At 43.8% G+C, this 13,330-nt stretch overlaps 1 protein-coding gene across 1 annotated transcript in view; it reads right to left on the minus strand.

Moving 5' to 3' along the window:
• Positions 1–13,330, minus strand: part of KSR2 (kinase suppressor of ras 2) — a 582,604-nt gene that overhangs the window by 103,037 nt on the left and 466,237 nt on the right. The window contains 4 exon segments of the mRNA XM_021007997.1: positions 825–1,192; positions 3,979–4,027; positions 10,203–10,275; positions 11,700–11,741. Coding sequence (XP_020863656.1) covers positions 825–1,192; positions 3,979–4,027; positions 10,203–10,275; positions 11,700–11,741 — 532 coding nt within the window.

Here is a 13,330-nt window from a genome sequence, read left to right on the forward strand (position 1 = left end):
GCTAGTAGAGTCAGAGGCCAGATTTGAACTCAGGAAGATGAGTCTTCCTGACTCCTGGCCTGGTGCCACCTGGTTGCCCTATCAAGAGATAGGAGTTTATATATTCCTAAAAGTAGCCAAGGAAAGCAATGTGCTTTCATGGTGCATTGAGAGGTGGTATCCAGGAATCCCCTTGTTAGAATGGAAGTTCTTTGAGGAAAAGAATAATTTCACTTTTGTATTTGTATTTCTAGTGTTTAGCATAGTGTCAGTACATTATAAACAGTTCATCATATATGCTAAATTTAGTCATTTAATCTAACACTCTCATTTTAAAAATGGGAAACTGAGGCCCAGAGAGATTAAATGATTTATACCAGGTCATTACAGGTCAAAGGAAAAAGAGCTAGGATTTGAACTTAGGTCCTTTAATTGTAAATCCAGTGCTAATGACCCAATATCACATCTGGAAGGGATCTTAGAGACCATCAGGTCCAACTCCTTCATTTTTACAGATGAGGAAACTGAGGCCAAGGAAGGTTAATTACCATGCTCAAGGTCAGCTATCAGAATCAAGATTTGAATGCACTCTGTTTTCAGTCCCACTGGTCTTTCCACTATACCAACCTACTATAGGGCTTCAGTACTAAACATGCTTAGCTGTTCTGGTACCCATATGAAATATACATAGAGCATCTATTCACTAGCATAGTGGCTTGCCCAGAACAGCCTGGACCATGCCAGGTAGTGGACAGTTGACTTGATGGTGGGTGGAGGGATGCAAAAGTAAAAATCTAATCAGGCTTAGCGAGCCCTATGCCCAAACCAGTGAGTGAGGCACTGACCTGGTGATGATTGCCAAGTGGGGTGGGCTCATGCAGGCCCCCATGAAGAGCACCACATTCTCATGCCGTGTCTGCCGGTAAGCCATGACCTCCCGCTTGAAGGCCTTGAGCTGGTCCTCATTGTCCCTCTCGATGTCAATAAGCCTTATGGCCACTTCGCCATGCCAGCGGCCATGGTAGACCTGCCCAAATCGGCCCTTGCCGATGAGCTCCCCCATCTCCAGCTGTTCAAAGGGGATGTCCCACTCCTGGAGAAAGATGCTGGTCTGGCTGGCCTTGCGCGGGAAATTGCGGGCAGAGAGAAGTGAGAGGTTCATCTCCTCAAAGTCGTCCTCTGATTCCTCAGCTTCATTGTTCCCCTCCTCATTCTGTGGCAGGCAGGAAAGAGAAATGAGAACATTGTGGAGGATGTGATGTACAGTGGATGGAGCATCCAACTGGGAGTTGGGAAGCCGTAGAGGCTTTGGCACTTCCCAGACTTCCCTGAGGCCCAGTATCCTCATCTGTAAAATGAGGGGATAGGACTCAAATGCCTCTAAACTCTATCCTAGCTAGAAATCATAGATCGATCATTTTTGCTTAGATCAACATCTACCGTCAACATATCACAGAATATTGGAGCCAGAAGGGACCTCGGAAGTGTCAGCCAGACCCCACCCTGAACAAAAAAATCTAGCAATAATGCTAAGTGGTCCTTCATCTGTCCTTGGCTTGAAGACTTCCAGTGAGAGATGACACACTCCCTTCCACCATCCTACTTAGGGACAGGATGGTGCAGTGGAAAGAACAAGAGCTCTGGAATCAGAAGACCTGCCTCCAAATCCTGCCTTTGATGCTTTGTGCCTGGATGGCCCCAGACAAGTCACTCCAACTCCCTGGGCCTGTTTCCTCATTAGTAATGGAAAGGGGTTGGACTAGACGAGATCCTTTCCAGCTCTAGAGCTGTGCTTCTAAGCATCCAGTTATTAGGAAGCTTCCCCTTTTATTGTGAGAAAATCACCCCCGTGCTGCTCATTTCAACCACTGGGGCCAAGCAGGACAAGGAGATCCCTTCAGATACTTTACGGCAGCTACCTCTCTCACCCTACTCTAGTCTTCTCTTCTGCAAGAGAAATATCCCCAGTCCTTTGGGTCAATCAATCATCATTTGGCCTGATCTCGAGACCGTTCATCACCTGGTAAGAATCACAAAGTCACAGATTCTCAGAGTTTCTAGGGACCCCAGTGTCCATCTGGTCCCACTCATATCTGAACAGGCATCCTTGCTGAAGTATCCGCCCACCTCTGCTTGTAGTGGCCCTCCCATCTCTGCTTGAACATCTCCAGTGACAAGAAATTAACTGTCTCAAGAGTTAGCTTGTATCCCTTTCAGAGATCTCAAATGGTTCTGCCATTTCCCCCAACCGTACAGTAAGCCTAATATCTTTTCTTCTACTCTTGTGTTTTCTGAGGCTAAGAAGCACAAGGTACATTTCCCATAGAATGTAAGCTCCCTGTGGGCAGGGTCCTTTTCTGTTTAGTCTTGGTATCCCAAGCACCCAGCACAGTGACTGGCACATAAGAGGTGCTTGATGAATTAAACTGAATTGAATTGATGGGTTCCCCTGATTCTAGGTCTTCCAGAGGATGCTGAGTTGACCTGCTGTTGTGAATATTGAAAGGGGATTCTCGTTCAGTTATGGGTTGGACTAACTGGCTGTGAGATTCCTTTTAGCTCTTCCATTCTGGGATTTGGGAAAAGGGTGATCTGAAGGCTACGCTACCACAGTGCTCATTACACCAAGCAATGCATCTTTTTAAGTAAATTTTATTTAAAAAATTTAGTAAACTGTTTCTGTTTAAGAAATGATAAAGAAAAATTAGTGATTAATAAATCTCCAGTTAAATTGAATGTATGGTGACACGATGTTTTTCTAAATGTAAATTTTTTAGTGATGTTCTCAAGTTAGAATTTCAACATTTCTAGGATGCAGGCGGGTCAAGGAGGAGTTTTTGTTCCAGATGAAGAAACTGGGGCCTCACTAGGTAAAGCCACTTAGGATCAAAGCTAGAAGGCAACTCAAAGATCATCTAGTCTAACCCCTTCATTTTATAGATGAGGAAACTGAGGGCCAAGGAGTTAAAAAAAATTTTTTTTCAATTCTTATCAGTGGAGCTGGATGTAAGGACAAAATTTTGCATTTTCTTTGTGCTTAGCACCCCAGTTCTAAGGGCAGCTAAGTGGTACAGGGTGTAGAGCCCTGGGCTTGGAATCAGGAAGAATCATCTTTGTGAGTTCAAATCCAGCCTCAGACATTTCCTAGCTGTGTGACCCTGGGGAAGTCACTTCACCCTGTTTGCCTCAGATTCCTCATCTGTAAAATGAGCTGGAGAAGGAAATGGCAAACCATTCCAGTGTCTCTGCCAAGAAAACTACAGATGGGGTCATGGAGAATCAAACATGACTAGAAAACAAAATAAGACCAGTAAGTGCCCCAGTGCTCAGCACATAGTAAATGCTTCATAAATACTGATCGATCTGTTTGGAAGAAGATTTTCTCAGGAAATATGAACCATTGTCCTATTAGCTCCAAGGCATGTTGGGAAAACCAAGAGGTTCTTTGCTGGTGGCTCCATCCACTAGGTTTTCATTCCTCAAGGACACCGCCCTCCCTCCCCCCCCCAAGGAGTGGGAGCCCACTAAGCATTCAGTATGCGTTACTGACTTTCCTGATGGGTTCCTCTCAGTTGAACATATGATGCTCCCCACCCCCATATTCCCCTTCCCTTTTCCCTCCCTTCCCCCTCAAAGCGCAGGGCTGTGGGTCATGACCCACTCTCCATTAACCCCACTCCCAGCTGTATTTTTTTTCCTTTTTCCATCAGACAATGCTGACTCCCTGCCAACTTCCGGACAACATGGTTTCCAATGATGTCCATATATAATGCTCCATTAAGCCCAAAGCTGGGAATAGTCAGCTTATTTTAATTGTTCCTGAGTTAAACTTTGGAGGGCATGGGGTAGAATGCCAGCCTCAGGCCACACACTGCCTTCCCCCCTCCCCCCATCCCCTCCCAACCTGCCTTGTCTCGGCGGCCACTGGTTTCGAGCCAAGTCTTAGCCAGTTCAGACTCTACTTGGAGAAAGTTTCTTCGCCCTCCCCATGGTTCTCACCTCTGATGTTGGCTCCACTTCAATTTGAAGTAATGGGTTTCCTTCCAAGCTTTAGGGGAGAAGAAAAAATAGTTTTAATTGATGATCACATGGAAACTTCGACATAGTGACTTAGCTGTTACCTACGTAGTTACAGGGTTTACCTGGAAAATTGATCAGGCACTGCTATTGCTCTGGATTGCTTCATTTCTAAAATAATCTATTAACTAAATGGGAATAAATCCCTATTGCTTAGTAAATTTCAAATATAGTAACCTTTCTGGGTTCTAGCAGGGGAGGAGTGCCCGCTTTCTCTCATTCCTCCCTCCCATTTTTCTATGGGTTTTTTTTCATGTTGTCTAGAGGCAGGGGACCAGGGATCAACAAAGCTTACAACTTCCATTTCTTATTTTCCACTCACATAACCGCTGAGATGATAATAATAACGTTATTATTATTGTTGTTGTGATTACGCTAAGCATTTCAGTAACACTTCAAGGTTTGCAAAGCACCTTACAATTATGTCATTTGGCCCAAAGAACAACCCTGGGAGGTAGGTGCTATTGTTATCACCATTTTATAGAAGGAAACCAAGACAGACAGATGAAGTGACTTACCCAGGGTCACACAGCTAATAGGTATCTGAGGCTAGATTTGAATTCACATCTTCCTGACTCCAAGTCCAATGCTCTGTCCATTACAGTGACTTAGTTATGGCCTTCTTTACCTCTCATCTGGATTTTTCCATGAGCCTTCTCACTGGTCTCTTGCCTCTCCACTCTTCTCTCTAATCTATCCTCCACATAGCTGCTAACTTGATTTTCCTAAAGCACAGAGTGACTATGTCACTCCTCTGTTAAAGAAGTTTCAGGGGCTTCCTACTGTCTCTGGGATAAAATACAAACAAAGCCCTTCGTAATCTGCCTTCACCTTGACTCTCCAGAGCTGTCTCACATGACTCCCCTCTCTGCCTCAATCAATCTGGCCTACTTGCCTTTTCCATACATGACAATAGATCTCTTCCCTTTATGCCTTTGTACAGGTTGGCCTCATGCCATGGAATATACCTCCTTACCTGTGGCCTCCCAGCTCCTTTCAAGGCTCAGTCCAGGGGTCAATTCCTACTCATGCCTTTCATGATCCCTCTTCTCCACACCAGTCATTAGTACTCTTCCCCAATACCGGAATTACTTCTTATTTGCCTTCTATATATCTCCATAGTGTCATAGATTGAGAACTGGAGAGGACTTTATTGGCCAATAAGCCCAACCCCCTCATTGTACAAATGAGGAAACTGAGGCACAGAGAGGTTAAGTGATTCATCCAGGTTTGCACTGCTTGTGTCTGAAAGCAGGATTTGAATTCATTTTCCTGACTCCAAGTTCAGTGCTCTCTATCCACTATGCCACCCAGCTGCCCTGTTGTGTATTTGTAAGCTCCATAAGAACAAGGACTGTTGTGCTTACCCAATGACTTATACTTTTTTTTGTTAGATTAGACCTTTGATTTCATTGGCTTACCACAGTGCCTGGCACTGAGTAACCACTTAATAAATTCTTGCTAACTGGTATAGAAAATCCCCACCAATGCAGATTGGCCCCTACTATTCACCTTGAAGCCTTAGAGAGTTGCCCAGGACACAGAGAAGTTAAATAATTTGCCCAGGGTCACACAACCTGGATGCATCACAGGTGAAACTTCTTAATGCAAAGGCTGGTACTCATTCCAATATACACCATGTCTGTCATCAGTTCTCACATTCATACAGCATCTAAAACTTTGCTAAAGACTTTTATGAACATTATTTCATTTGGCCTCACAACAACCCTGAGAAGTAGATGCTTTTATTGTCCCCATTTCACAGATGAGGAAACTGAGGTTAAATGACTTGCCCAGAGTCATGAAGCTAGTAAGTGTCTGAGGTGAGATTTGAGCTCAGGTCTTTCTCACTTCAGGTCCATCAATTCAGTTAAATCCTGACTCGGCCTCTTAGCACTTGTGTGACCTATTGCAAGTAATGTCTCCTCCTCAGCTCCTCAGTTTCCTCATTTGTAAAAAGAAGATAAAAATGGCACCTATATCCCAGGATTGTCGTGAGGATCAAGTAAGATAATGTTTGTAAAGAGCCTGACACATAGTAGGTGCTATCTAAGTGCTAGCTATCATTATTGCCCTTCTTCCACTTTCCTTTTTCCCAAACTAAATCTAACAAATTTCCTGGAAATGTTATGTTCTCTGATATCCTAGACACTAGGAAGGCCTCACTCATGTTGTCAGTTAACTCTCCAAGACAATTAGTAATAACTGGAGACCGTAGAGCCAAGTGTTCTTTCAACTCCACTTTGAGATCTCCAAAGGGCAAAACATTATTTGTTATGTCTCAGATTATCCAATTATTGAGAGCAAGGCAGACTGTAATTGCAGTAGAGACAGCTGATGTGATAAGAAGCTGAGACCCAGTCCTGGTGGACATGGTGGCTGGCCTTCCTCCTCAGCCCCCACCAACAAAATAAGGCCCTCTTATTGTTTGCCCTCCTTTTTGAATCTGGTTATTAAGGCAGAAGAAGCTACATTACTACCCCACCCCTGCTGCCCTACCAATCCTCTATTCCTACCAGTTGGTTTAAATGTATTAAATGCTATCAGGCTACAAAGTCATTTTCCTACTGGGAAATTGACCATCAATGGTAGACATCTAGGAGTCTCTAGACCTATCACCATCCATGGAAAAAGCCCCCATGTGTGGTATTCAGAGGATTCTAGATTTGGAGCTGGAGGGGACCCCAGAGGTCAGCTAGTCCAATGACCTCATTTTACAGATGAGGAAACTGAGGCCCAGGAAAGTGAACCATCTCGACCAAGGCCATATAGGGACTGGGCTCAATTATGTGCTGAATCAGGTTGTGAACCCAAGTCCTCTGATTCCAATCCTAGAACAATTTTGCTGTACCACAAGGCCACCCCACTCTCTAGTCATTCTTCCTTCAATTTAGATACTTAACCTATTAGGGGAAGGTCATTCAATTCAACTCAGTTCAACAAACTTTTAATGATTATCTATTATATGCCACGCTTATCTTCTATTGAGGGTGGTACCCACAAGCACACACATACACATATACAACATATATATGTATAAGTAGACACAAAATGTTGGGATTTCTCTGCTGTTTGTTTGGACCAGATCTGTGATTTTCACCAATTTTAGGAGTAAGGACTTCCTGAGAGAGAAAGTCCCTCTGCCAGTGCAAGTGGGCACCTTCTCTGCATCTTAGAACAAAAGGTTTTTTAACTTGGGGCCCATGAACTTGTGTGTACACATACATGCATACACATATACATAATCTCAATAGAATTTGTTTCTCTTATAATCCTCTGTTTTATTTATTGCATTAAAAAATCCTCAAAAGGAGTCCATACTTCACCAAATTGCCAAAGGAGTCCAGGACATAAAAAAAAGATTTCCCTGGTCCTGAAATGTTGAGTTGACCAGGGTCACACAGCCTGGAAGTGTCAGAGATGGGACTTGTACCCAGATCTTCCTGGTTTCAGGCCCTCCCTTGGGATTTCAGAGTTATACATTTAAATCCCAACTTCTCATGTCACATATGAAGTATAAAATATACAGCTCTCAGCGGGGCACTCCTTCCCTGCCCCCCCCAACCTCCAACTTCTATCCCTTGGATCACAGAGTCAGCACTGGAAGGGCCCTCAGAGGTCATTTCACTCCTCCATCCCTCCCATACTTTCCATACCTGACCAAGGATCCCATCTACACTGTCTTCAAGAAGTGGCCCCCAACTTCAGCTGGGGGGAGAACCCTCTCATCCCACTTTGGGGTGATTCTCATTGTTAGGAAGTCTTCCCTAATATCAAACCTAAATCTGCCTCTGCAACTGCTATTCATGGATGGCTCCTGGTTGTGTGCTCTGGGGCCAAGCAGACCCAGGGCTAACCCCTTTTATACAAGACAGCCTTTTGAGTTTTCCTCATTAGGCAGCTGATGAAACTGGGTCTCTGAGAAATGTGATTTGCCCCATGTGGCACAGGGGGGCACCTGAAGGAGGCTTTGAACACAGGTGTCCTGATTCCAACCCCAGGACTCTTTCTGCCTCCCGTGCAATCTACCCCATTCCCACCTCCCCAAACTACCAGGTTAGAACTGCCAGGGTAATGTTTCCACTCATGCAGAGACATTTCTGTATCATCCAGGAGGATTAATCACTGACCTATACACAAATGTAGAAAAGACTGGAAAGGGAGTGGCTAATGACTGTATCTGTTCATCCATCACCCAAGGGTGCTACCTACAGAAGGTGTAAGGCATGGCTGGTGAAAAGGCCAATTACTCCCAGTTGGGAGCTTTGAGGGTCCCTGTACTGCTGGCATCTGTGCTGGGGGGCGGAGCAGCTGTTGGGGAAGTTGCCTCTGACAGCTGGTGCTAAAATTTAAAAAAAGTAATGCTAATACCACCGGATACAATGAGCAAAACAAATTCTCCCTATTTCCAAACAGCCCCTCTCAAACTGCCTAAGGTTCTGTCTTCTTCAAGGCTACCTTTGATCTTCTTAAAACAAAACAAAATTAAAAAAACAAACATCTCAGCTGTCTTTTGTTTTTAAAATTGACTTCTCTCCATATAGAACCCTTCACTTTTAATTTTTGGCTAGGCAATGGGGTTAAGTGACTTGCCCAGTACCACATAGCCAGTAAGTGTCAGGTGTCTGAGATCAAATTTGAACTCAGGTCCTCCTGACTTCAGGGCCGGTGCTCTATCCACTGTGCCACCTAGCTGCCCCAACCCTTCACTTTCTAGAGGATCACCTCCTGTAACAAAGAATAAATAAAGGAAAATGGAAAAAACCAGCCACCTACTTCATGTCTTTGCTGAGGTGGAGGTCTAGGGATGAAGACTATTGTATATACCGTTTGATATACCATTTGCTGAATTAATTACCATTACCGCCACCTCCCAACTATGTCTCTTTCTACCTTTTTTTATTTTCATTTTGACAAAATTTTGCTAGCCAATGCATTTGCATTTGGAGGTAGGGAGCAGAGGAAGGAAGGGGGCATGTCACCTAGTCTCCTTCACATTCTAGACTCTGTCCCCAGAACTGGCCCTCTAGAAGGATTTCTTAAGTCTTTTTTGTGTGTCTTGGACCCCTTGGACAGTCTAGTGAAAACTGTGGACCCTGTCTCAGAACCACATTTGAAAGGCATAAAATAAATAGGATTAAAAGGAAATTGATTCTCTTGAAATGCAGCTATTAAAATGTCAAATACACACACGCAAGTTCTCAGCCCCAGGTAATAACCTTGGCCTAGAACAGCAATTCTTAAACTTTTTGGTCTCAGGATCCTTTTACATTCTCACAAATTATTGAGCACTGGCCCCAAAGAGCTTTTGTTTATGTGAGTTATAGCTATCAGTCTTTACTATATTTGAAATTAAAACAGCTTAGTATGATTGTGAAAATAGTTTTCCCTCATGAATCCCCTGAGAGTGTCTCAGGGATCCCAGAGGTGTCTGAACCGCACACCTCTGCCTTACATCAAGAAAAAAGGAAATTGGGGGCAGCTAGGTGGCGCAGTGGATAGAACACTGGCCCTGAAGTCAAGAGGACCTGAGTTCAAATCTGGGACCCAGACCAAATGCTTGACACTTACTAGCCATGTGACCCTGGGCAAGTCACTTAACCCCAATTGCCTAAAAAGAAAAAAAAAAGGAAATTAACAGACCTTTGGTCCCTGTGGATTGAGAGCTGCAAGGGCCCTCAGAGACCAATTAGTCCAACCCCTTCATTTTACAGGACATAAAAGCCAGGGAGGTCAAGGGACTTGTCAAAAGTCACACAGGAAGTTGTAAACAGAGCTGACATTGAAAACCTGGTCCTCCAACTCTAGCACTCTTCGCACTATGATATACTGCCTCACCTAAGAACAGGTATCTTTCCACAAGATCTTTGGTCATGCCCCTGGGACACTGCAGGACAGGCTTGTTGTTCCAAGGAACAAGACAAAGGATTTTTGTTGCATTAACCTTCTGTCCCCTGCCCTGAAGCCTGTCCATTCCCGATGGGCACCTAATGTGCCCAGATCATCATTCATGCCATCAAGGCAGAGTTTGTTAGTATCCAATAAGGCCCAACTCCCTCTTCCTCCCTCCCTCTCCCCTGGGCAGAAGGCTCTGGGAAGAATGGATGACTTTGGGGTCACCAGACAGGAAGAAGAGCTCTACTTACACTGGATTTGAGTTCACTGGATGGAGGATGACTTGGGGTGCTCGACTGGGTGTCTCAGGCACTGGGACCACATCTGAACACAAAAGAACCAAGAGTAAAGGTGGAAAGCCACGCTTCTCAGAGAGAGGATGCCACCAATAGTCAATGACATCTTTAGATTCAAGTCTCATGACCCCAAAGCAATGTCTTTAAGTGACTCAGCTTGGACCCCTCGCCAGTCCCCGTCCCAACTTCTGCAAGAAGCCTCTCCCCGTCCCCCTTAATTCTACGACCTTCTTTCTGCTAGTTATCTTCAATGGATTCTGCTTATTTGTACCTAGTTGTTTGCATAGTTTGTAGACTATTAGCCCCTTGAGAGCAAGGCCTGCCTTTTATCCCCAGGTCTTAGCACAGGGCCTGGCACATAGGCTCGTAATAAATGTTTGCTATCTGTCCCTCCATTCTTACTGGTTGTCTTAGCACAAAGTAATAAGATAGTAATTTCTTGTTGACTGTTTGTGACCCCATTTGGGTTATTTTTTTTCTTTTTGTCAAAGATTGGAGTTCCTTGACATTTCCTTCTGCAGTTCATTTTACAGATGGGGAAACTGAGGCAAACAGAGTGAAGTGACTTGCCCAGGGTCACACAGCTAGGAAGTGTCTGAGGCTGGATTTGAACTCAGGAAGATGAGTCTTCCTGAGTCCCAATCCAGTGCTCTGTCCACTGTGCCATCTAGCTGCCCAAAGATAATAATAGCTGACATTTATATAGTGCCTACTGCATGTCAGGCACCATGCCAAGTGCTGTACAAGTATTATCTCAGTTGATCACCACAACAACCCTGGAAGGTAGTGTTATTGTCCCCATTTCATAAAAGAGGAAACTGAGGCAAACAGAAATTAGGTGACTTGCCCAGGATCACACAGCTGGTAAGTGTCAGAAGCCAAATTTGAACTCAGGGCTTCCTGACTCCAGGTGCTTAATAATGTTAATTGATTGAACATGTTTAAAGGACAATGGGACTTCAGAAGGATTTCCCCATAACCAGCTCTGGAAAAAACAAAGTCCATTTCAAGGGGACAATTCAGTCTAATTCTGTAGGCCAGAAGAGACTAGAGTGAATGAGCAGTGAATTAGGCCCTCCTATCGATGAAAAGCAGGGCACTTATACAAGTGGGAATGTGTGAAGCGTAGGGCAGGGGGAAGGGGAAAGACAAAACAAAACATGCCATGTTTATTCAAATAGCTTCTTCAACGGCCTCTCCAGCCACTCTCCCCTGACTCAATCTCTCCTCTCCTGCCCGTCTGTTTCAAACACCAGTACTAGATTAATCTTTGTTAAACATTACTTCCATCAATATATTCTCTTGCTCAAAAGCTTTATATGATTGCCCACATTTGACAAAGTAAAGCCTAAATTCTACTTCCGGGATAAAAAAAATCCAATAGCGCCCCAACTACTTCCAGGATAGTGCCCAAACTCACGAAGTGTAGCTAGTAATAACTAGAAAACTTACCTGGGAAAATGAACTGCTGTTTGTATTTGTAGTAATGGGAAGCTGGCAAAAGAAATTAAGAAATCAAAGTGAGCATTGTCCTCAAACATAATGACTGAATGAATGAAGATCTGGCAAAAATCCATATATGGTAAACAGATTACTACATAGGTGGATATAGTATTAGAGGTGGAGTAAAAAGACCTGTGTTCAAAATAGCACCTCTGAGCCTTATTAGCTGTGTGATTCTGGACAAGTCGCTTACATCCCCAAAGCCTCAGTTTCCTCACTTGTAAAACAGGAGTGATGATGGTGATGATGAAGAAAAAGAAGAAAAGAACAATAGCTATAGTGCGTTTATATCGTGCTTTACAGTCTGTGAATAATTTTACGATTTTACAATTATCTCATTTGTTCCTCACAACCCTAAGAGATAGGTGCCATTATTATCCCCACTTTACAGATGTGGAAACTGAGGCAGGCAGCAGTTAAATGACTTGCTCAGGGTCACACAGCTAGTAAGTGTCTGAGGCTGGATTTGAACTTAAGTTCTCTTACAGTAGTTACCTCACAGGACTGTTGTGAGTCTCAAATGAGAAAAATGTGTGGAAAGTACTTTGTAAAGTTTAAAGCACCATATAAATGTCAGTCGCTAATACTCTTATTCTCTGTCACCTCGCCACAGCTTTCAGAACTCAACAGGCCCCACAAATGACTAGAGCAATGGAAGGTATGAAAAGACAATTGAACATCTGAGGCTACTCTTGAGATACAAATCAAACCCTCTATCAGAGACTTCAGTCTTAATGAGGGCACAACTGACAACCATGAAAATCCTACTCTACAAATTCCAATGGGTAGCTCATCTCCCTCACTTCTTTCTCAACATCATTCTTACACCTCCACATTCTACGCTCCTGGGTTTTTGTCCATGTAAAGGGGTCACTGAGTCCAGTCCTTACAAACATGGGCAGAGTGCCATTGACATAATTCCTCATATGGAAGAAGCTAAGGAACCAGCTTCCAGAAGAGATTCTGAGCATGGGAAGATATTCTATAACTAGTTCTTATCGGCTAACCATGTCACGAATAGCAGCCTCTCTGATGGACTGTGACCACGTGGCAGAACTGGGGATGCCTTCAGAGGGAACTATTTGACCTGTCTTGTACATCAAGAATATTTTCCTTGAGATTTTTAAAGAAAGGTATTATAGCAATCCAAGTTGTGATCATTATTTTTTTCCATTACTGCCCACACCCTAGCATCCAGCAACCCACTATGTATTGGATTCAGAAAGACTTGGGTTCATAATTCAAATTCCACCTCTGATACTCGTTACCTTTGTGACCACGGGCAAATCATTTAATCTTTCTGGGCCTCTGCCAAATTTCTATGACCATCGGGGGAAGGGGGGAATTCACGCATGGATGAAGCCACAGATCACTGATGTATTGACCTACGGAACCTTATTCCCCACTTCCTCATGTCATCCTTGTAATGATCACCCACATCATCATCATATATTCTCTTATAGTAGTCCCTTCTCATTTAGCTGAAGAGTAGCTAGATAGGGTAGCCATAAACTAGAGTCAAACCTATTTTGGAACCGGTAGGAAGAAGTCTCCAAGAAGCCACAGGCACCAAGAGTAAA

The sequence above is a fragment of the Phascolarctos cinereus genome, unplaced genomic scaffold (assembly GCF_003287225.1).
Source record: "Phascolarctos cinereus isolate Bilbo 61053 unplaced genomic scaffold, phaCin_HiC Scaffold_4;HRSCAF=312, whole genome shotgun sequence".
Taxonomy (NCBI): Eukaryota; Metazoa; Chordata; class Mammalia; order Diprotodontia; family Phascolarctidae; genus Phascolarctos; species Phascolarctos cinereus.